The 23,341-nt window shown below is 40.4% G+C and overlaps 1 protein-coding gene across 1 annotated transcript in view; it reads left to right on the forward strand.

The window, feature by feature from the left end:
• Positions 1-23,341, forward strand: part of WDFY4 (WDFY family member 4) — a gene marked incomplete at its 5' end in the record, with an annotated part of 123,276 nt that overhangs the window by 42,950 nt on the left and 56,985 nt on the right. The window contains 19 exons of the mRNA XM_084210746.1: positions 871-1,022; positions 1,515-1,626; positions 1,738-1,928; positions 3,434-3,586; positions 3,944-4,017; positions 4,816-4,977; positions 6,507-6,598; positions 7,447-7,546; positions 8,366-8,571; positions 9,121-9,290; positions 9,640-9,765; positions 10,197-10,358; positions 10,471-10,668; positions 11,672-11,789; positions 12,371-12,528; positions 12,971-13,209; positions 14,779-14,888; positions 15,826-16,017; positions 16,571-16,707. Coding sequence (XP_084066872.1) covers positions 871-1,022; positions 1,515-1,626; positions 1,738-1,928; positions 3,434-3,586; positions 3,944-4,017; positions 4,816-4,977; positions 6,507-6,598; positions 7,447-7,546; positions 8,366-8,571; positions 9,121-9,290; positions 9,640-9,765; positions 10,197-10,358; positions 10,471-10,668; positions 11,672-11,789; positions 12,371-12,528; positions 12,971-13,209; positions 14,779-14,888; positions 15,826-16,017; positions 16,571-16,707 — 2,852 coding nt within the window. The remainder of the gene's footprint in view (positions 1-870; positions 1,023-1,514; positions 1,627-1,737; positions 1,929-3,433; positions 3,587-3,943; positions 4,018-4,815; positions 4,978-6,506; positions 6,599-7,446; positions 7,547-8,365; positions 8,572-9,120; positions 9,291-9,639; positions 9,766-10,196; positions 10,359-10,470; positions 10,669-11,671; positions 11,790-12,370; positions 12,529-12,970; positions 13,210-14,778; positions 14,889-15,825; positions 16,018-16,570; positions 16,708-23,341) is intronic.

The following is a 23,341-nucleotide window of genomic DNA, read 5'->3' on the forward strand; positions in this document are numbered from 1 at the left end:
TTAAAATGGGTTTATGACCTTGTTGCAAACAGCAGTGGGAATTTTTGGCAGCGGTGTGTCCTCTCTCCCCACTATCTCATTGCTTCTCACTAATCAGCTGCAGTAGTACAGAGGCTTAGTCTGCAGACCAAGTCCTGCTGGGAGGGAAATGGTGACACAGCCTTGAGGCATTTTATTTATAGTTAATCTTCATCTGGTGTGTGAACTAACTTTTTGCCTAAAAGGGCTGTGTTACTAGTAGTAACTAGTAGCACTAGTAAACAGTTTTGTAAGTCAGCTGTTTTCCCAGTCTATAAAACTGTCAAAAATACAACTTGACATTTTAAAAAATAAACCTACATATAGTTTTTTCCAAGTGTGAGAATGAATAGAAAATTCTTTAAAGAAATGCATAAGAGAATTTCATACTAAACTGCTGAACCTGACACTTTTGAGAAGTTTCCCAGATGTTGTGAGTTGGCAGCTCTGAACTTCTGCCTCTGCTCTCCTTCCACGCAAATCTTCACTTTGAGTACCCTGATAAAGTTCTCAGAAACAGAAGGCCTCTGAAATGTTTTCTATGTCCAGAAAGTTTGCTTATACTGTGTGGACAGAGAGAGAGGTTTATTATGGACATTTCTGAGCTTCATGAGACGTCATGAGAGGATACAGAATCAAGGCAAAGCACTTAGCAGAGGACACAGCCATGCAGTGGTGATGCAAGCTGCCTGTGTTGCAAAGGGTGAATGCTTTTTCCTGGTTACAGTTAAGACAAAGTAAAATTATTTCCTAAACATCCGTTTCCTCCAGTTATTTTTCACCTGCCTCTCTCCTGTCTTGCATATTGAACAGTGAAGTTCCTTCAGACATCCACAGTCTTTCTTGTTTTAGGTGAGGACCGGCGCAGTGATTGCAGCATCGCACCTCTGGTGGCAGAAGATAAGATTTCTTTTGGGATCAATGCTGTGTGCTCATCTCTCACTACAGTCCAAGACATAAGGAACTCTTACAATAAAGTTGATGGTCGGCTGATTGCCAAAGAGGTCACAAATTTCCCTTTTTTAAGCAAGAGATTTTCTCTGCTTCTAATCAGTTTTCTAGAGCCAAATTTCTGACTGTCTTGCCTGTGTACCTTCAGAGATTTATTTTTTTTTTACTTCTTTTTCCATTCCTTTTGTTCTACTCTTAGGTTAATTTTCACCTATTAAAAGCATTTTTTTGAAACAGGAGCAGAAGCCATAATTTTCAGGTTTTAGCATCATTTCAGTCTGCGTTTTCTTAATGCCGTCACAGGAACTTTTCACATGCTATTCTATCATTCTTTCTAATACCAGGTCTATTGATATGTGAAAGTAGTGGCATTGTGGGATGTTGTTGGTGGGTGAATATTTGTCCTTACAATCAACTTTTTTATGAAAAAGATATGGTTTTCATAGTCTAAAATTATTTAAATAATCTAAAGTATTAGAGCATGCATTTTTTAGTGTCCCTGATACTACCAAAGTTTTTCCTAAAGTGCCTTTCATCTGTTTCAGATTGGGATTAATTCCCGGGACAGTTCAACTCCAATATTCCTAGCTAAGAACATTGCTGGACACCTCTCAGGTTCCTTGAGGACCATTGGGTCAGTTGCTGTGGGCCAATATGGTAAATGCACTTGTCTTAATGGTTCATATTCTTTTAAGAGTGGAGCTTTATTCTGTCCAAGAATAGATGGTCTGTGTAACTTCCTGGTAGAGTAACACTGCAATTTCCTAGGGGTAAGAGTGTTCCAGTCCTCCCCAGCAGCTACCAGCCTGAACTTTATTGGAGGCCCTGCCATCCTCCTGGGTCTCATTGCTAAGGCCCGCGATGACCACACCATGTATGCAGCTGTCAAAGTCCTGAACTCCATCCTCAACAGTAGCCCCTTGAGTGGAAAACTGATGAGGCACATCCATGGATACCAGGTAGACACACTTTTGATCATTCATTCTGGTTATAGTTTTTCCCTTGTAGATATTTATCCCCAAATCTATCAACGGGAACGAACCAAACATATCCTGACTACAGCCACTTGTGGTTGGAACTTAGCAGGTGAGGAGGGGGGGACAGGATGGTGCTCTACATCCTGTGCTTACAGTCCCTGGGAACCTCTGTAGCAGTGTTCTGCTGAAGGAAATGTGAGGACAGAGGCTTCTTGGTCAGACATGATTTAATAAACTAAGCAAGCCAGAGCAGCAGATTTGTGACTGACCCACTCTTCACCTTTTACCATCACCTTTGATCCAACACACAGAAGACCACTTCTCAGGCAGCGTTTCTTCCTCCCCTTTCCTGATCCAGCCTAAGATTCCTCTTTATAGGCTGCCCAGTGTAGGGCTGACAATGAATTCCTAAGGTTCAGTCTGCCCTGTGTATGAGGAATTGTGCTGATATAAATAAGTGCTACCTGGATTGCATTGATTAGGTATGTCCCAAATTAATCTCTAAACCTGAAAGCCATGCAAATTGAAGATTTTGGCTGTATGTAAAGTCTAAATATGTAATATTGGATAGATTGAGGCTCAAGTATGAAGTTTTAGTTTAGTATCATTTACTCTGTGCTGTGTAGGTAGAGCAGAGAACTCTGAAGGAGCAGAGAAGACTCTTTAATATAGAAGGCTCCAAACAAGACCCTCAACAATAGAGTTTCATTAATCATTTATTATAAACCTTCCATTTTGCCAACACACAAATTGATCATAAATTGATTGCAATTTATATGAATGTGTTTATCCTACTTGGATATTGCTTGCCCAATCCTTTCCTGTAGGTCAATGCCTGTCTTTGTATTGTGTATGAGCTATTCCTTTTGATTTTTTGCTAGTGTTCCCTCCATGTTATCATTATATTGCAATGGAGTAAAGCTTTTTTTAAACAGCCAAGTAATATATGTGTCTTGATATGTATTTTCAAATTAATTTCTATTCTTCCCAACCTGGTCAAAATGTAACGGTTTTCTGAACATTCTTCTCACAGTATGGAGAAATTGTTGGATAATCAAAGGTAGGCTCAGTTGAGAAACTGGCAATGTTTCAGCAATGTTTTTCATTTGGAGAGGTAAAAATGAGTATTTTTCAAATTAACGCCATTTGTAAGCAATTAAGAATACATCCATGAAGAATAGCATAGAACACCTACTGTGGTTATTTAGAGTTATATTTTTCTGTTGCTTTTTTTAAATTGCATTCAACATAATATGGGACATATTTTCCTCCTGTTCAATGCCATAGAGTTGCCAAGCTCCTTCAAAAATTCATCCTTACACTTTCTGCATGAAATTTCATGTCTGGACTGAAATCTTCATTTTCTTTATGATGCTTATGCAAAATGCATGCATGCATGACTGCTACATGTGATTAAACTATATGTTGGTCTTGAATTAAATACAGATTTATACATGGCAGATACTTATGCAGTCTTCTCTTTTCAGTTGCTGAGCTACCTATTGAAGAGGAAAACTCAGCTGCTAAACAACAGGATTTTGCAGTTAATATTCTCCCTAGTGGGCACAGCTGAGCTGGGCTTTGAGTCTTCTGTCATCAGGAATTATAGTGCATTCCAGTATGTTCTCTGCAACTTTGAGGTAAAACTGTTCATGTTACTCTGTGGGTTTGGCTGCATTAAAGGTGGCTTTACAATACAAGATTTGGGTTGTTCATAGCATCTCCTGGATCCAGTATTTGTGTGTTGTGCTTTCTCACACTGTGGGCCCCCCAGGTCTGCAGGAACACCCCCAGAGGGGTCTGCTCCTCAGGGCTAGAACTGGAGCTAAGCTCCCTGCACTAGCAGGGACTTCCCAGGTCCTGCAGGCTGCATTAGAGAAACACTCAGAGTTTATGATGCTCTCCTCCCCAAACTAGTTTGAACTGTTTCTCTGATGCAGCTACTGTTCTCACAGCTCAGCAGAGCAGTAAAACCTCTGCTTTCCTTTGTCTTTCAGCTTTGGATGAAAGCACCAGAAAATCTTGACCTTGTTCTTCTTTCCCACCTTGTGGAGATCTTGCAGTCCTCCAGGTATAAACTTGTGTTTGAATCAGAAACCTGTGGGACAAACTCATCTGTAACCTGAGGCTGGAGCTCTGAGGTGGATATGAAGGGTCTAATCCCAGCTGGAATCTGAGGATTCTGGGAGTGAATCATTCATGTATTGCTCTTTCAAGCCTGGAGTTAGTGATTTCAGCAGCCCCTGAGAGGACTTTGGGGCCAGTCTGGGAAAAGATACCTGGTTACCTGGTTCATGTGGAACCACTGCAGTACAATGCAAGTTTAAATTTCTGCTGGGGAGGGGAAATATTAATGTTTGAATTGACTGTGAAATAATTTTTTAAAATATATTATTGAAGTCGTGTTTAAAATCAAAACACAACCCTTTTATCAATATTCTTAATCATCTGGACTGGAGCTAAATGTATCTAAAGAGACAAAGCATGGCAGAGGGACTGAGTAAAGTCCCTCTGATTCCTGCTTTTTTGTAGAGCTGTCTGATTCCCCTTGCTAAGTTTTACAGGAATAGCATTTTTTGCTGCCACCTCGCAGCTTGAAAATGCAATAATGTTTTCTTTGAACTTGTTGGAATGCAGCAGTTCCTGGGGGGCAGGGCAGAGGAGAAGAGCAGAACACACAAAGTAGTCTTCTGATCTCCACCACTGACACATGTTCAATTTGTCTGGCCATGTTTGAAATGTTATAAAGACAGTATTAGAAGCCAAAAGTGCAAAGTATTAGTGCAACCTGAGACCCCTTTTAACTAAACTCTGCAAATTTGGTCATTTCCAGTAGAAACCTTTAATAGTCCCTGTGCTTTTTTTACAGAGATGCATGTCAGAATATTGCAATTGCCTACCAGGTGCAAATGGTGCCCAAGCTTGTTTTCCTTTTCAATGATCCTGAAATCAGCAGCTCCAAGATCACTGTGGCCTGCACTATCCTGTCCCATCTCTTGCAAGGATACTTTAACACAAGGGATGTTCTCAGGTAACCCTCAAGGTCCATAGCTGTTCCTCAGGTTGCAGATGAGCCATGCTTCTGCTAGTGTTGGAGGGAGCTTGGCAGTAGAGGTTCCCTCACCTTGTCTTTGGTAGAACGCCAGATCTTTGGCAACTGCAGGATCCCCCTGGGGAAAAACTGATGAAAAGCTTTTTTCGTTCACCCCATCCTTATATTTGTGTGAAGGTGAATTGGGTGATTCCTGTTATAATGGTGGCACAGACAGTTCTGTAGGTATGACTGGGCTTACCCAAATATTAGGTTTTGTTAAAGCCTTGTCCCTAAAGTATCACTACAGTATTACAATTTGGCCCCAAAGAACAGTGTTGGTTTGGCTTGTACCCCAGTAACAATCCTTTTTGTTCCTGAATTTCAATCAGTTATGTTAGTCAGGATTTCATGAAGCATAGCACTTAAATCTTTGTTTGCTCTTCCCAGAATGTAAGCACTGCTTCATTTTATACTCCCAGCCTAATTGTATCAACCTGCAACATGTCAACTGAGGGAGGTCCACATAGTGCTGTCCTAATTCCCAGGGAAATGCACTGCGCAGATGGAAGCTCTGCTTTTAATAAAATGTAAAAACAGAGTTGCACGTCAAATCTGTGGACTCTGCCTTTTGCTCTGTTGGAGAGTATAAGCACCTCTAACAGTTAACTGTGGAGTAAGCTAATACATGAAAAACTTGGTGGTTTCCAGCTCTTTTGTGACTCTATGCTCCTGGATATATGTTATCTATATGTATATTCCTAACCTGGGCTTGTAGGAATTAATCTGTTCTTTTTTCATAGAGGTGGTGAGACAGGCGAGAGCTGTAGATTTAGTGTATTAAATTTGCCGTGTTGTAAGGAGGGTGAATGAGCATTTTTTTCTTAAATCATGATTTATTACTTCATGGTAATATGATTAGCTGTCAGGCCCATGGATGCTGAGAGTGGACAGAGACAGCACTCTGTGTCTGTCCTTCTAGCCCCAGGAGACTGTAACAGGCTCTCAGCAGCACTGAGAGGTGCTGGAGCTTCTGCTGGTCCCATATTTTGACTTCCAGAGGGAATTGCTGTGTGGGCTATTCCTGCAGAACCACTGGTGTTCTGTCCCTTAAGAAATATCCTTCTTGTGGGCCAGGAGGAGATTGTGCATTTTCACTAAATGTGTATGTATCCCATTAATCTTTCTATCCTTAAAACCAGGTAATGTGTCAAGGAAAATGACAGGTGAAAAAAGGATGCCAGTCCTCCTCACAGTGGCACTGCTAAGGTTTCTCTGTTCTCCTCTACATGCCTGGAAACTAGGTGGTAATAGAGTGAAATTAGAATGCCACAGGTGGCTCAGAATCTTTCTTATAAACTGAGTGCTTTACTCAGTATTTCTTTCCTCTTGGTGAAAGACCTTTAAAGTAGCTGGAGAAAATGTTTGTTAAGTCACTGTTAAGCAGTATGTGGCTTTGCATATAATCTCCAAGTAAGTAAATTAGTATCTTTCTGTTGACCACAAATGCTTCACTCTTTCTCTGCAAGGATTGGATTGTTCCTTGTTTACACCCTGAAACCTTCTTCTGTGGATGAAAATCAGATTTTCTCGGATAGTGTGGCTGAGAGGCCCACGGAAGGTGAGGCCTTTGGGGTATGTGTTGTGATAGTTTAACTACAGTATTTCCCTCCTTCCCCAGGACCTGACCAACCCTAACTGCAATATTAGTGCTTCTGTCTTCTGTGGCAGGAAGAGGCAAAATTCAAATTTCCTCATGTGGAAAGGGACAGGCTGCACTGAGGTGACCCTTTGTTCTCTCTCTGCCAATAAACCAGCAGTGCTTTCGCTGCATTGTCCAGAGCCAACACAATGCTGGATTTCAGATACACACAGGACATTAAATGGAAATTTCCCCAAACCAACCTACTGGGCTGTTACAAGGAATAAAATTTCAATGGGCATCCTGGATTTTCTGTAAACACTTATAGTTGTAGCAAATAATAATGAGGAGCTCTGCACCTCTTAAAGTAGCTGTGTATTTGTCAGGTTCACGTGGAGGAGCATCAGTCATTTGGCCCTTTCACTGGGATCTTTCAGTCAGAGGCTTTATTGTTACTGCACCTCTAAACAACAGATGATGTTAGGGTGACAGTGGTAACTGCAGTTTGTATACAGGCACCTCAGCTAGGCAGTACAAGTCAGATTGCCTGTTTGCATTTCTCCAGTTAACCTGAGATACTGTTCAACATGCAGTGTGAATGAGGTTTAAATAACTCTAAAGAGAGGACTTGGGCAATGTAAGCACTGTTTTTTTCTTATGTTAGCGGGAATCTTTGTCTAAAATTTGATGTCTGCATCTTTTTACTCTGCAAAAACCAGATAGAAATACTTCTATGGGGCTAATTGGGTGCAAACAAAATTGTTCATCAGAGCAATGGAGCATCTTTTGTCTCTTCTTTACTCTTTATTGCTTTCTGATACTTGTAGCCTTAAACCAGACATCTGGAAAGACAATCTGTCTTCGAAACCAGCTACTGAAGATGCTGTTAGATGTAATATGCTCAGACAAACTTCAGCTGTCCTCTGAGTAAGTAGAAACATTTAGGTAGTTAAGCTTCTCTGTCTCCCAGATTTTTCATCTTCCTGGTGCTTAACCAGGACTAAACACAGTGATAATATTTGAATCTGAACAAATACTAAGTAAGAGCAGACTGGGTACAGAGAGACTTTTTTGTCAGTGATTTATCTGGCATTCACAGAGCTCTGTGGTCTGATCACACATCTGATATCCATTTTGGAAAAGGTCTAATGTTTTCAGAAAATACAGTGAAGGGGTAACTTGGATATTGATGTTTCTGCTGCATATAAGGGATTGAAGAAATCCTATCTATCTCTGAAAATCAAGTCAATCTAATGTGGGATTACTTGCACTGGTCTATCAGAACTGTGAGAATGCCGTTATTATAATTCTACTTTTCATAACTGAGAGGCAGATTTCATAGATTTCATAGTGCTGGGAGCTGTAATTGTGCATTTTTTTTAGATAGCACATCTTGGACTTGAAAATTTAAAACAGAATTTTGAATTTCATAGCTTCAAAGATCTGGTCTGTGATGTAGCTTGCCTCAGTTATTGATACTCACTCTCAGAAGGGGCTTCATATTAATGAAATGTTTTGCCTGATGGTAATACAAAGTTAGATGTAGCAGGAATTTAATGACTTCAGCTGTGTGGAGGAGCCTGTTGTTACATCTTTGTGATTCTCTAAAGGTACAGCTTTAATGAGATTTTTTTTTCTAGAGGAAAAAAGGGTTCTAAATCACTTCAAGATCATTTTATATAATATCTCCTTTCTATCTTCCATCATGTTTCCTTCCGTGTGTTTTCATTTACCTGTTTTTCCTAGGGAAAAAGAAAAGACATTTTTGTCGCTGGGGCCAGACTGGTTTCTGCTGTTCACACAGAGCTACCTGCACTTCAGCACAGTTGTCCTGGGAATCAAACTGCTTCTGTGCTTCCTCCACAATCGTTTGCTGCTGAACAAATTCAAGGAGGGGATAGTGGCTGGGCGTTGGCTGGAAAACAGCTCTGCAGGGTTGAACATTCTAATGGGTAAGTGTTGGTTTAACATTCCCAAAACACTGCCTTGATCCAGCTCAGTGATAGAAAATCACTGTGTACATGATAGAGGAATTCCCACTGATCTCAGTAGACCAAGAGTTTAAATTACTTTCTAGGGCAAACTTGTCCTGGTACTTCAGAATTTCTGTGCTGAAAAGTGGAAAGTAGTACTTCTCCCTTGCAGGTAATTAGCAATTCTGATTAGATGGGCCTTTTTGTGTTGCACAAAATCAGGCTACTTGATAAGCCTGCGAGGTGTTCAGATGTCAACTTGTGCTCTGAAACCTTTTGTTCTTTAAAGTCTTGTTCAGCCTGCTTTTTGATAAGTAAACCCGGGGTTCTGAGAAAGGAAGAAGAATAATTCAGGGAGAAAGCCTGAATTATCTGTTAGTCTGGGGGTGTTTTTTAAACTGTTGATACTGCAGCCTAGCAGACTACTGTGTTCTGGGACAGAGACAAATGAGGATAAAGCTGTGTCAGTAATCCTTCTGCTGATATGACATTTATTTTTAGACACTTTCATTTTCTTTTCCTTTAAAGATAATTTAAAAAGTCATCCTCCAGCATCTGACAATGGCTACTTCTTGATTTTTGGATTTTCTGTATTGCAAAGATGTCTGACTGATCATGTTCACATCCCTGAGATCTACTTGGTTGTGGCAGAGCTCTTTCTGGCAACTCCACAGTCTGAACCACCTGAAGCAGTCAAGGTATGAAAAATAAAAAAGCAGACAAGCACCTGAAGCTACTATTGCATTACTCTTTTGACATTTTATGCCCTTTTCAATGAGATTCTTAGGCATGTTAACCCTACTTGGCTTTTGTAATAATAAAAACTATTCATCTTTTTAAAATTAATTAACTTTTATTTAAGAAAGCTTATTTTCAGAACAACCTTGTTCATGCCAGTGTTAAATGTAACAAATTTAATAGGAGAGGAAGGAGCTGCTGGATATAGACACATGTTGGTTTTGTTCAGATGTAGAGATAGCAGGCATTGTTCTTGATGTGTCACATACAATTCCCATCTCTTAAAGAAATATCTTTCCTCCTGTGTAGAAAGATCTTGAGTCTATGTTGCAGTGGATCTTGCAGCACCACCATAGAGAGAATGTCCTCAAATTTGGGTTGTGTGCAGAGGCAGCTGTGTTACTGCTGGAAATGGTTAGATTCACTGTGGACAAGGTAAGTGCTTTGTTGGAAGGACAGTGCAGTGTGAATGTGGAATAAGGAGCCCAGGTGTGCCAGATGCTGGTGGCAGCCTTTGCCTGTAGTCCCCAACCCTGCTCTCAGAGGGCAAGGCTGAGCAGGCACTGCCGAGGGGCACCACAACTGCTGCCCTGGGTATGTGCCACAGGATGCGATGGGCTCATGGCTGAGGGAGACCAGAGACAGATCTTGCCCACAGCAGTGCTCAGTTTTTTCATTCCTGATGATGATATGTCACCTTTCTGGTCGGGTGTATCTTCAGTCTGCAGCATGGGATTGGCTACTGGCGCCTTGTCTGAATTTGTGGCTGTGTCATGCTTGCTGAAGAATACCTAAAGAGGAACAAAGATAAGCTTTTGTGAGTGAGAGGAATGCTGCCTTGACCAGATGCACATTTGTCTGTTCAGCCTATTGCAGATGCAGAAGCCTCCTGGGCCATTGCCTATCCAGGGAATGTTATCGAGTTTCTGCGCCTGATCTATCACAGTTATATACAGGACCCCATGTGGCACTGTCCTGACTTCTTGAAAACTTTGGCTATGATTGCTTTTCATTCAGGAACACCCAAGGTAGGTGCACAGGAGCCAGCATAAGACTTTCTGACCAGAGATGGGTCACTAGGAGGAAAAAAATCAATGTACAGTAGACTGAGTGAAAATGTACTGCTGTCTGCTTTCACAGGGTGGGTCTGAAGGCTTTCTGACTCCCGAGGGTCCAGCCATCGCTGAAGGGAAAGGCTGTGCTGATCCCTCCTCTCTCCCACTCCTACCACACCCTGCCAAGAAACAAGTGTGGGATTTTGTGCGAGTCCTCCTGATGGACAGTCTTCTCAACATCCCAGCAAGCAAACAAGGACATCCCCTTGAGCTGCTCCTTGAGGTTCATCTCATCAGCAGGCTCTGCTGTTCTGCCTTGCACTGGGGTGGGAGGATGGGACATATCCTTCTAGTGACCTAGTAACAAAAGTGCTAACAGTGACTAAAGGAAAGGACTTCTGTAATTCCTCTGCGTTAATGTGAACTAAGAAAATGCTGTCCCATGAAAACAGAAAAGACATTTTTCAGGCAATGTTTAATATTGAAGAGAAGTGTGGAAAAAAAATCCTTTTCCTTAGTAATACCTGCTTGTCATTAGGGCACCCCTTGAATTTGTTGAGAGCAGACATGTCACATGGAGCATCCTGTGTACTGATTTTTGAGATGAAAAAAATCTCAGTTCTCAAATAAACAAAAAAAAAATCTCCACTGTAAGTACAGATTAATACAAGCTGTAGCAGCCAAGTGATTATAGATTTCAACTACTCAAAGCACTCTAGAGAATCAGAGTAGTCTGAAGAAAGGGTAAAATGAAAAATTTAGGATTCAGCTCCAAATTGTCAATAGTCCAGGTGTCCCAGGTGTGAGTTCTGATGCAGACTTAGCTTAGTAATATGAATAGTAATTACTAAATTATTAGAATAAGCTTGACTGCAATTGTAATGACTAAAATCCTCTTGTGGAACATCACCTCCCTAAAGATTTATATAGACTATCCTGAGGTTTGGTACAGTTAAAATAGATTTTGGATTTCTGGTTGTCTGAATCCTGGGCCTGTTAATGGAGCTCAATATCCCTGAGCACAAGACCTCTTGGGAGCCACCTGGGAGCCAAACTCTGGCCCTTTATAAAACCTTGTTTCTGTTCAGGGTGCAGAGGGTGGCTGTGCTGGCTGTCAGCTGGATGGTAGTCCTGTGTAAGAGTTCCTTCTTTCCCAGCTGGGAATGAAGCTCTGCCAACTCATCTGTTGTCCAGTAGCTGTCCACATATGCACTCTTGCTGAAAGTGAAGCTGAGTCAGGTTTCCTGTTTTCCTGCAGTACTAATATGTGTGCCATCACTGTATAGGCTTCTCCAGAGGATTCCACCAGTGAGCCGAGGAGACTTTTTCAGACAAAAGTTCTGCTGTCTGCTATGGATGTCTTTCAGGTTACCAGCCAAGGCGAGGGGAAAACGAGACCAAGAGGTGAGTGGTGAGAATCAGATTGTTTAACTCTTGTTTGAATATCATGCTAACTGATATTTAGCATGTAGGTGTAATTGTTAGAAAGGTTTAGAAACAATAGCTAGAATGACAGTGCAGCTCAGCAGGCTCCACTGTCCATTCTATGGTACTGCAAGCCAGTTTGCATAAGTTAGTGTAATTTTATATTTTATAATTTTTCTGGAAAGCATCTTCCTTTTTTCTTTTTGAGAAGAGGTTCTGAATATTAGAAAGGGAGTATGTAGAAAGAAACCTAGGTTTATCCTTGAATACTTCTGGAAACAGCCCCATTAGCTTAGTTACTGCTCTCCTTTCTGAGTTGTTAGCTGAACCAGTTCTTCATTACAGCATTTTAGTGATATTGGTTCCATCCTTAAGATGGAGCTGTCATTTCCAGTCTGAGTAAGGTGTTTCTGCTATACCTAGAGTTTTCTTAGGCATGTCCCAGCTCTGAGATATTATGGCACGAGACTATTCCTTCTCAGCTCTGGTAATCTCACATTTCACTTTTTTTTTCATTTCCTCTTGTTCTGCAATAATCAAACATTTTACATCCTCTCCAGCAAGCACTGATCCTCATGGTACTTCAGAATCAGCTGCACCCCTATCCATGATGAATATTGCTTATTTTGTTCAGAAGCTGGTTGAGAAACTGAGCAGCAGTATGTTTGTGGCTGACCCCAAGCAAATCCTGATCTTCATTGCCAAACAGATTACGTGTGTGAGTCACTTTTTTTTCTCCCCAACTTTTATCAATATGCTGAAATGTGCTGGATTTTACACTGAGGTCATGATGCTGCAATTCTGAAGAAGTTGGCTGTAATCCATTTGGGAATTGTTGTTATTCCTGGTTTTTTGCATGAGAACATAACAGCTGTAAATTATAATTAGAGAGAGATGCTGCAGCATTAAGAAAGGATAGTTAACTCTTTTGTGACACTGTTGGCTATGTACACATTGCTGAACTGGGATAAATTAATCTCTTCCACAGTTATGGGGACTTCAGCAGAAATATAGGAAAATAGAATTTTTATGTTACAGGTAGTTCAGGGGAATTTTGCTGAAATTAGTTTCCCACAGTTTAAATGAAGTGGGAGGAGGGGATCCTTGGGGAGAAAGTTCTTTGAGCAAGCCAAGTAAACTGCTGTTTTGTGTTTTCACAGGTCTTAGAAAGCTCTGTTTCTCAAAAGGAAGTTTTCCTCAGTGCTCTGTACAGCTGCTTAAACAGAGCCATCCTATACTGCTTATCCCGCCCTCAACAATCACTGCCTGAACAGTTTAATGTCCTGAACACTCTCATTGTTCTTCAAGACCAGTGGGACATTATTTTTGCAACTTACAACTCAAATAGTAATTTTGTCATCTGCCTGATGTACTGTCTTTGCCAGCTGAACTCGGGCAGGTACGAGTGTTCATCTTATGTTTCTTTATATTTGTGCTGTCCCTATGGGAGTGGGTGCAGAGGGGAGATGTCACATAACTTAGGCAATATCCAGTCTGGGGAATCACTAGAAGATGAGATTGAGCTGGATCCAGCATTTCCAGCAGCTACTCACTTCAGAGTAGCAACTACAGTTAAAAGCTTGAAGTGATTTCAGTGGAGCTGGCTCACAAGCCCATCAGGAGAAGGAGCATCTGGAAATCTTTGTGGGATGTGGGCTAGGATCACTCCCAAATCATGTGGGTGGCCATTCTCTGAGACATCTGCATGGTAATTTAGTGAGAGGTTTTTTCTGATCCAGCAGTCATTTGTGTGTGGGTACATTTAAAGCATATATAGAAGTGTGAATGGATCTTGTGGTCTTTGTGTTATTGTTTCTTGGATTTGAGCTGCAATGTTTTAGTTGTTCTTACATTGGGAGTTTTGCCTTCTGCCATTGGGTAGGGCTAGAACATCCATACCCACTGTTTGCTGTTCTTACAGATGTACTCTGGCTAATGCAAGCTGGGGAGTTACCTTGGAAGTTTAGTTTTGTGAAAAAAAAAAAGCAAACCCAAATATTGGCATTTTTGACTTGAATGTTTCTTGCTTCAGTGATAACCTTCTGTACTGCTTTGATGGTCTGAATGGAATCCATTAATACAGTATCACACCAGAAATGAGCTGCACTTCCTGAGATCTTTTCTGCATGTTCTTATTCCAGTCAGATAATAATTTCCAGGCCAAACCCATTGAGATGGGATGAGGATTGCTTTTATGGAGTAAGAGCACAAACTATTTTAAAAAAAAGTCAAGTACAGAAGGGTTTATGTTACCCAAAAGCTAAGTAATCCAGGGAATCAGAAATGTGGTATTTTAAAGAAAATCAGAAATAAAAGTGGCAGCTTTTCATACCCAAGGATTTGATTCTCCCTGATAGGAGGGCCATGGTGATGTTCTCAATAATCACATCTACATGCTAATAGTATCCATGGAGCTGAGTTTGTAGCTTTTTTGTGCTGAGCACTTTAGAAACTGAGTGAATCATCAGTGACACAAAAACCTCACTTAATAGTTCAAGTGCAGGGCACAGCAAGGCACTGCTTTCCACATAGTGGCAGATACCTCTAGCAAAGGAATTCAGAGTAAAGAGACAAAGTACCAGATGCCCAGGGGAGGTGCAAGAAGGGTGATGCAGACTGGCTACATCAGGACAGCCCCGTGCTCTATCTCATTGGGGTGAATGGTAGATACAGGTGCAGTGAAGTGCAGGGATAAGGCACACACAAGAGTAATTACAGGGTCATGATGGCTGCTCCTTGCCCTTGAAAACCAGACTGGCAGTTGGTAAGTTCCCACTTGCAGAAAATTTCATGGTATTCCATGACTGCTAAAATCTCCAAACCTGAAAATATTCATCTGCTAAATGAATCAAGTAGGACTGGATGTGCAGAAACACCTGTAGTTCTTTCACTGTTCTCAGTTTGTTTTCAATCTGGTTTCCTTACCTGTCCTCCTTTTTTTCCTTTTTTTTTTTCCACTTTGTCACAGCTGTTCAGAAGGTTTTGGGGTGGATGCAAAACCAAAGCTGGCTTCTTATCACCAAATTTTCCTTGCACCTAGTGAAGAGGAAAAGGGCAGCCTGCCAACTCCAGATGATGGTAATTTATGGTACATGTTGCCTGTGGCGTAGAGAGAAGAAGAATACCTGTCCTAAGTAGATTTCAGAGCAGCTTGTGCAAGTGCTACTTATTTCTTCTTTGGTGTACAGGCACTGCAGGCACAGCACAGAGAAAGGAGAGTTGTGCTAAAAATTACTTGTGTTTGCATCAAGCCTTTTTATTCAAAAGTCACACCCAGCATCCTCAGGAGTAGTGGGTATCAGTTTGGAGACCTCTCCTCCATGTTATGGTCAGTATAAGGGATGAGATACATACACTATTTGTTGCTCTATTTCTTTTTCGAGGCCCATGCAGGGTTTGTCTGTTATATGCAGAAAGAAGTGTTGGAGCAATTCAGAGAAACACAGAAAAAAATTTGTGTTGGATTCAGTGTGGTCAGCTGACAGAGCACTGTTTTGTTTTTTTTTAAATTTATATTGGCTTGGTTAAGATGCAACCAAATCAGTCTGGTTTGCAGGGAAATAGAGTAAAACAACTCAGCACTTCTTTGTATCATATCCTCCTGCTGTGTTAAATTATTTCACATCTTGGTTACCTTTGGCTCTCCATCTTCAGTGATGTTTGGCAGCATAAAGGAATGTCCTTTATGTGCTTTAGCATTCCATGCACAACAATAAGGTCATCAAGATTCTGATTAAATGCTTTTCCAAAGCAGAAACCAGTTAAAATCATGCGTCATTCCTACTTGTTTCTTTCAAGGAGTTTAAATATCATAAAAGAAATGTCCTGCTGTTTTCTGGATTATGTTAACTAGTCTTGTTTAGAACCTATGGAGGCAGTGGACAAAAAGGAACAGCTCCACTGACTCTGGCAGTTACTTTGAACCAGTGCTTTTCCAAACAAGATGTTTTTGCTTTACCTGCTGACTTCAAAAAAAGTTCTTCATTTGTGTTTTCATGTTACTTTTGTTTCCTAGTCCGCCAGGAGATCCTGAGAACAGTAGAAATGATCTGGAAGCAGCTCATTTCTCAGAGGCGGCAGGCTCTGGAGGACATTTACAAGATGGATCTTTCTGTAAAAGGAAATGACAAAGAGAGGGACATGAAGATAACAGAGATCACTCCTTTGTGGGAAGAAATTATGACAAAAGCTTGGCAACACTTGCTAGGTCTCTGTTCTTTTATGGAACACTCCTTGTAGTAAGCAAAAATATTGTGGTAAATGGGGTGCCTGGTGGAAAGCTGCTGTTCCTTGGTTATGCCTTTCCTCACCTTTTGAGAAAGCAGATTCTTAGTTTCTCTCATTTAGGACTGTGATTACTTACTGTGTCATAACCCAGCCCTTCTGTAATCACCTGGTGGGGTCACGGGGCTCACGTTGTACTGCAAGAAAGAGAAATCACCTTAGGTGATTGTAACCCATAGAAAGATTTAAAAGGAAGGGTATATGGTTGAAAGAAGGGCATTTCAATGTGTATAGTGCTGCAGTGATTCAAAGTTCATGTCTGTGTAATGAAACTGATCTATGGCAGACCTCTGTGGGGCTTTTAAATAAAAGCTTGAGAAGTATGTGTTAATTCACTTCTCATAAAAATAGAACATCATTCATCTGGAGTGACACACTGCCACGCTGTCTTGTCTTGTGCAATGGGGATAGAACTCCTCTATTTTCTGACAAGCTCAGTTCATCTTAAAAGCTTTTTTGTCTGTTTTTCCTTGCAGTATCTGAAAAGAAGCTTCTCCAGAATAAAGCAGGGCCAAGCCTGCCCCAGAGCAAGCACAATTCCTGGAGTGAAAGCCTCTCTTCAGCTATTAGGTTCCTACCTGGCCGAAACACAAAGGAAACATGCAAATCAGAGGTAAATTTTGCTCTTTGTCTTTTCAGGGTCTGCCTTGTATATAGCTCTGGATCTGGATTTGGGAGGCTTCTGAGTGTGTCCATTGGTTGACATGTTCAATTGGAAACTAGACAGCTATTGCAGCAGAGGCTCCTTTTCTAGGCTGCTAGAAATAATCACAAAAAACAGTGACCCGAAGAACTTCTCTTGGCAGCCTGTTCATATAATCTAATAATGCATATTTTCTGCGTAGGGCTCAATTATGGCACTTGAAAAACCTAAGCAGCCCAGATGTGTTTGTGCTTACAGGCCTCTGCTTGGGGAGGAGCAAGGTGAGGAGGTGCCAGCTTTGCTGCTGCTGTTGGTTTGCATCACCTGTGTCCACCCTGTCCCTCAGTCTCTGAATTAGTAAGAAGGCTCAGGTGTTATCATAGTGCTATCCTTCCATTTTCTACTCAATATGAAGTATTAGAGGTCCAAATTTTAATTTAACCCCTAAAGATAGGAAAATAAGTCTTATTGATATATAATAATTGGTATATAATCTTATTGGTAAATAATAATAATATAATTGGTATATAATCCAGGGATAGGTTTGGAGGGTATGCATAATTCCTCCTGTCAGCAATGAAGATGTGAACTATCTTTTCCATGTGTGAGCTCCTGCTTTGCTGAAAGAGAGGGCCATTTCCGTGTTTTTGCTTAGCATTGTCAAAAATAGACATAAAAAGCACTAGATAGATGTTACTTTTTGAGTGTACTCGGGGTAGAGTAGGTAGCTATAGAGAAGGGCAGAAGTGCATTGACAGAATATTCTTTAAACTAAGCTTGTGTTAGTTACTGTGGTGCTCAACATATTAAGGTGGTTTTTTTCCTCCTGAGGAGACAATGAGCCTGTTCTTAGCCTCACTTTATGGAGGTTTAATCCTCTAGCTTAAGCCATAGGAGGTTGCAGCTATGTCTGCTGATGGCTGGTTCACTTGCAGGTGACCAGGCAGACTGTGACACCCAGCTAACGGGTCTGACAGTGCCTTACTGAGCTCCAAGGCTTTCTCAGCGTGCTGCAGAATCCTTCTCACTCCTTAAAACCACACTGCTGCTTACAGAGTGAGCAAGCTCTTCCCAGGTACATATGCATACTGTGATGTCATACTGCAAGAGTGTTGACTATTTGCCCTGGGGTCTGTTTAATTATTTTTTAAAATTAATTTTGATTATTACAGCTGATTACACCTCAGTGAGCAATGTAATTGATATTTGTAAATGTATCCCAAGGAACATTTTGTACAACATGCTTTTTGCTGTTGAAGGTTAAAGACTCTGTTATTGGTTTTTCCCTAAATATGCCCACATCATTAGTTCCTCCAGTGAAAAGGTTGCCATCTGGAAAAGCCAGCACGGAGACATTATTCAGGCACAAGTGCATGAAATTGGTGTTTCTACATCTTCTGTCTCTCTTCTGCAAGGAAGCTGCTTGTAATTAAAGGAGCTGGGTTTGGAAGAAACATTACTCACTTGGTGTTATTCCTTATCATGTCAAGCACTGACAGCTCCATAGCTCTGATAAATTGTTCTTCTCAATGAGATATGAAGCTACAGTTCCAAATGTTCTTCTCCTTTCTCCCTCTCCCCCTTTCTCCCTCCAGCCTGTCTTTCAGAGTTTGATGCACTTTTTAGAGAGGAGAAATCTAAGAGGAAGAAAATGTTGAGTTGCCTCTCAGCAGCCCTCTTCCTTCATACACTTACTTGCCTTAGAAAAGTTGCATTAAAAGTAAATGGTATTTATATTTTTAATGGCTTTGGTAATGACTTTAAAAAGTGGTGTAATGTAATTTTTTTATTATTTTCTGTGTCAGGTGACTTCTGTGTTGACTACTGGCCTCTGTTTTCACTTCTGCCAGTTATGGACTCATGTCCTAAAGCAACAGGAAATCTTCATGTTTGGTTGAAACATGGAGATACTGGAAAAGTAACAGTATGAACCACATAGAGAAAAACAAAGAATTTAAATCCCATAGTAAAATAAGAATATTTGCTCCTAACTGAGCAAAGTTTACTGAAAGAAGTGCAGAAATTCACCCATGATTTCAGAGATGTGCCCAGGAGAAAGAAGAAATTGGTTGTTTACTGGGTTTATTAACTTGATTCCTTTATCAACTGAAAAATAAACAGACATTAAAGCAGTAGTAATATTTGCTGCAGATTAAAACAAACAAAAAACAAGCAGCAAAATGCTCCTCATAAGTTTCTCCCTGTGATTATTTACAAGATAGGAAGAGTGCTTTTGAGACCCAACCTCAATCTGGAGAAAGCAGCACAATTCAAACTATTCACTCCAGCAAAAGCTCAGACCCCACGTTTCTGTTGTACTTTTGCTCACGTTCTCCGTCATCAGCAAAGCCAATTTCCTGCTGTTTGGTGGCAAGTGTGAGAATTAGCCATGGAATGCAGCTGTGTTTTCTGCATATTTCTGAATACACTGTGCTATCTCATGCTTTGCTTGTGGCTTTGCCTGGGAGGTGTGATCACGTAGAAAAGAGAGTGTAATTGCATTCCTGGTAGTAGAATGGCAATGATCTGCTGTGGTGATTGTATCTTCTTGGAAGTCTCAGTAGTCTTGCAGGAGTATGAGGAGCATTGCACAAAGTTGGATTTTTTGATGCTTACAGGTGACTTGGGTAAATTTGCTGGCAGGAAGGTCTGTAAGATTGAATACAGTGCCAAAGGTTTCAAATCACTGACTTTCCTGTTTCAAAGTGAGCCTTTTGATCTCTTCCTTTTTTTCCTCCTTTCCCCTTCCCACACAGTTTTGCTGTCAAAATTTACTACAGGTATTTAATTTTTAGTTTAACAATGACTGTGACTGGTTTTGATATCATAAAAAGCTACAAAAGCAGCAAAGGACCACTGTAGCAATTGTGTTTCAGTCAGAGCTTCACCATGCCCAGACCTGAGGTTCTTTAGGGATGGGTGCCTGAGCAAGGTTATAAGCACTACACTTCTAACTCCTGTGAGACACACTGCCTCAGAACTGTAGATATAGCTGTTACTCTTTAAAAGAAATGCAGAGCTTCTCAGTTTTACAGGAGGCCTGGTCGTGCCTGTCTGCCACTGTTTTTATTGATTAATTGCATTCCTCTATGGCAAAGACCCATATAACTTGAAATAGACAAGGTTTTTTTAATCCCCTTTTTAATCCCATTCTTCAGAATGAAGAGGTTAAGAGACTTCCTAACTTGTAATTGCAAAGCCAGAAATGTTACTTAAATCTTTTTCTTACCAATCACTCAGTTGGTCTTTTATCAGCTTTTCAAGTTAACTGAGTTAAAACAAGCAAACATTTAATGATATTTCTTGGAAAAGAGCATCATTTGTGTAACATGTTTATCTTCATAATAGAAGGATAATTAACATCACTAATTATCTAATTAAGTTCATTAACTATCCACCAACAGTGCACCGTGAAGTTGACATTATGTTCTTCTGTCAACAAACGCTTTGATTTCTTAGGAAGTAATTAAAATGTAAATTAGCATGTCATTAAATGCACAAGGGAACTTTGGAATCAAATATTCATTTCAAAACTGCTCATAGCATGCATTTTTTTTACTTCAATGAAAGCAGGCACTTTACTATTAATGATGTATATTAAACAATTTCCATTATAATATTATTGTCTTGTTTAATAACTGGCTCAAAGCTAAATTACAGCATGCTGTAGCAAGCTGAAAAAAGTTTCTTTAACTTTAAACACAGAAATTTTCCTGTCCTCCTACACACATATCTGACACACTGCTCATTTATCATTTTCAGATTGTTCCCAAGATCATAAAGAAATCATTCAACAGGTCAATGTTAGATAAAAATTGCATGAAAACATAAAAAATATAGAGCTATTTCATATTATCTGATAGAAATCACTGATTTTTCTGAAACATGGGGGGATCATTTCTCCATTCATTGAAGGCAAGTGTTTAGCTGAGAATTGGAATGTAAGTGTTGTATGATGAATACAAGTCTTCAGGCTGACTCAGATTCACAGACCCCTCTGTCTGTCCCCTAAAAATTCATCAGAGGCTGCTACAGGAGATGGTGTGTGATAGCCCAGTGCACAGCAGAAAGCCTATCCTAGCACAATTGTCTCTTGATTGATATCAGTTTCATCGTAGAACCTGAAACACAAGAGATCTCACTTACAAATGTTTTGTGGGTAGCTCTTCAGAGGGAGTTTTCCTGTGTTTTTAAACTCAGTGGTCTTCTGTGGGAGTGAATTCCCTTCATTGAATTACACATTGTATGAAAATGTTTTCCTGCATATTGTTTTAAAATATCAGTTTGCCTTTCAAGCTAGAGATTCTGCCTGGTCCGGCTTAAGTTTGGATATTGGATTTCAGCAAGTGGAATTTAATGTTTAAAGCTGTAAGCACCAAAGTCTCATCTTTCAAGAGCTGCTGGTTACAGAGTTTTACTTTCACATAACAGAGCTGATGCCAAATGAGTTGAAGGGTGTTAATGTGGACGAAAGAGGAGTTTTATTTGGTTGCAGAAAATCCTAGAAACATGTGCTAACCACTGAAACAGATTATTGATTATTCTTTTCTTTGCTGAATACACAGACAAATAATTTTTTCTTATTTCTTGATTCAAGTATGTCTGTTTTCTTCTACTTTTTTCAATCAACATTTTATTTAAAATAATTTTAGGAAGAAATTGTTTGAATTGAAAAGACTGAAATGTCAATTTAAAATGAAAAATAAAGAACTGAAAATCGAGTGAGGTCCTAGAAAGCTCTGCAAGATTGACTTAAAAATGTTTCTTCTAGGTCAGGGTATAGGTTGCTAACTGCTGAAGTCTGTGACTATTCATTTCTTGTTGCTCTCATCTTTGCAAGCCAAGTTAAAGTTTGCTTGTGTCTATCTGTGTTCTACTGATACTTTCTGCTGCAGAGCAGCTTGGACTACATGCACTAAAAAACCCAGAAGTAGTCTTTTCACCTCTAAATTTAAGAAATAGGAAAACAGTGAGTAAGAACAAGTGAAGGTAAGAGACTCCCCTGCTCAACCCTCAAGGGGTTGAATGAACTGTCCCAAAGTCACAGAAGCCATTCTCAGAGACAGGATCAGAGAACAAACCTTGACTCTCATTGTGCTTTTTTGCTATTAGGAGGAAAGTTATCTGTTCTCCCAGGAAATAATCTGTTCAGAAGTGTCATCTGTTGAAGGGCTGTGTGTATGCAGACAGACATACAGGCTTATGGTTGCTATAGAAGTAGACTGGCTTCTGTACTGCCTGTCCTTAGCTGATAAACACAGTGTAGAAGTCTTGTCACATGTATGCCCCACAATTTAGGTTTACCCTTTGAAACCCACCCCTGTGTGTGGGTACATTTATGATGCACTGAAATATGGAGGATTTTCTCATTAGGTCTGCTATTCCCCTGCCAACTGGCCATGCCAGGAATCCATCCATGATCCTTAGGAGCAGTTGGCACACTGCATTAGCCTCCTAGCGGGCTGAGGCATGAAGCTTCCATGCAACACTTCACTGCTGGAACTCAGGCTGTTGAAAAGCTAAATGAATTTTGGCAAAGCAACAATAAAAACCACACAGCAATAACAATTTTGTGATTCAAAAGAGCCTGCAAACAGCCCTCAGTGTGGAGAGTGTATGTGAAGGACTAGGATAAACTGCTCTTTAGTCTGCTAAGGAAAACATCCTCTGCCTTAGCTTGATGATTGTCACCTGGGGAGTAATGGAACAATTTTTCCTCTTCTGAAATGAACCTACTTGCTGCCTAGTGCATAGTCACTTACTTGAAAAGGGATCTGGTCTCAAGATGGGTGGCCTATTGTTTGCACAGGGTAGCAGTGTACCTGGTCACTGTGTCAGATTCAGTAGCAGGAGCAGATTTGGAGATTGTACACACTTTGTTTCTATCTGAATAGAGCAGGGCTGGTGCACTGGAGACTTCATCTAGCTCTAGTAATTTACTACAGCGCTCAGATGCTTCTCTGTAAAGGTGCCATGGTAGCTGTAATCCTGTTCTCTGTAGCAAGCCTGATGAGGAAGGGATTGATTGATTTAGCAAGACAGGACCAGAAGTATTGAGCTTTAATTGCACACGCTAGGTAGATGTGCGGAAAAAGAAGGAGCATGGGAACTGCCATGAATACAAGAAGATAGTTTTCAATCTCCAAAGAATTTAGGCTCAAAACTTTCCTGACAATCTGGCTCTGTGCCTGTGTAAGTCGTAGTGGTTCAGGAACGTGCTATGAAAAAATTATTGGCTCTAGATGATGCCTGCAAAAATCATTTGCTTTTGTAAGAAACTCTCTCCTTCCTGACTAGGTCACATCCTCATCCACACTAGTTAGGGCATGCAGTCCAGCAGACAGAGGTGGCATATGCGGCTTCCAAGAAGAGCAGTACTGCACCACAAGCAGATGCCATTTAATGTTGAGCTGCTGGGAAAATACATACTATAGAAAAGTGGAACAATTTGCTCTTTATAAAATGGCATTTCTGTAGTGTTATTTAATCTCCTTTTCTGTTTGATTCAAGATGTGAAGTTTACTGCATTGGTATCATGTAATTTTTCTCATTGTAATGATGCTATCTTCCTATTTTCTTCTTTTGGTGTTATGATACATTGAGA

The sequence above is a fragment of the Fringilla coelebs genome (assembly GCF_963513975.1).
Source record: "Fringilla coelebs genome assembly, chromosome: 8".
In the NCBI taxonomy this organism is placed as follows: Eukaryota; Metazoa; Chordata; class Aves; order Passeriformes; family Fringillidae; genus Fringilla; species Fringilla coelebs.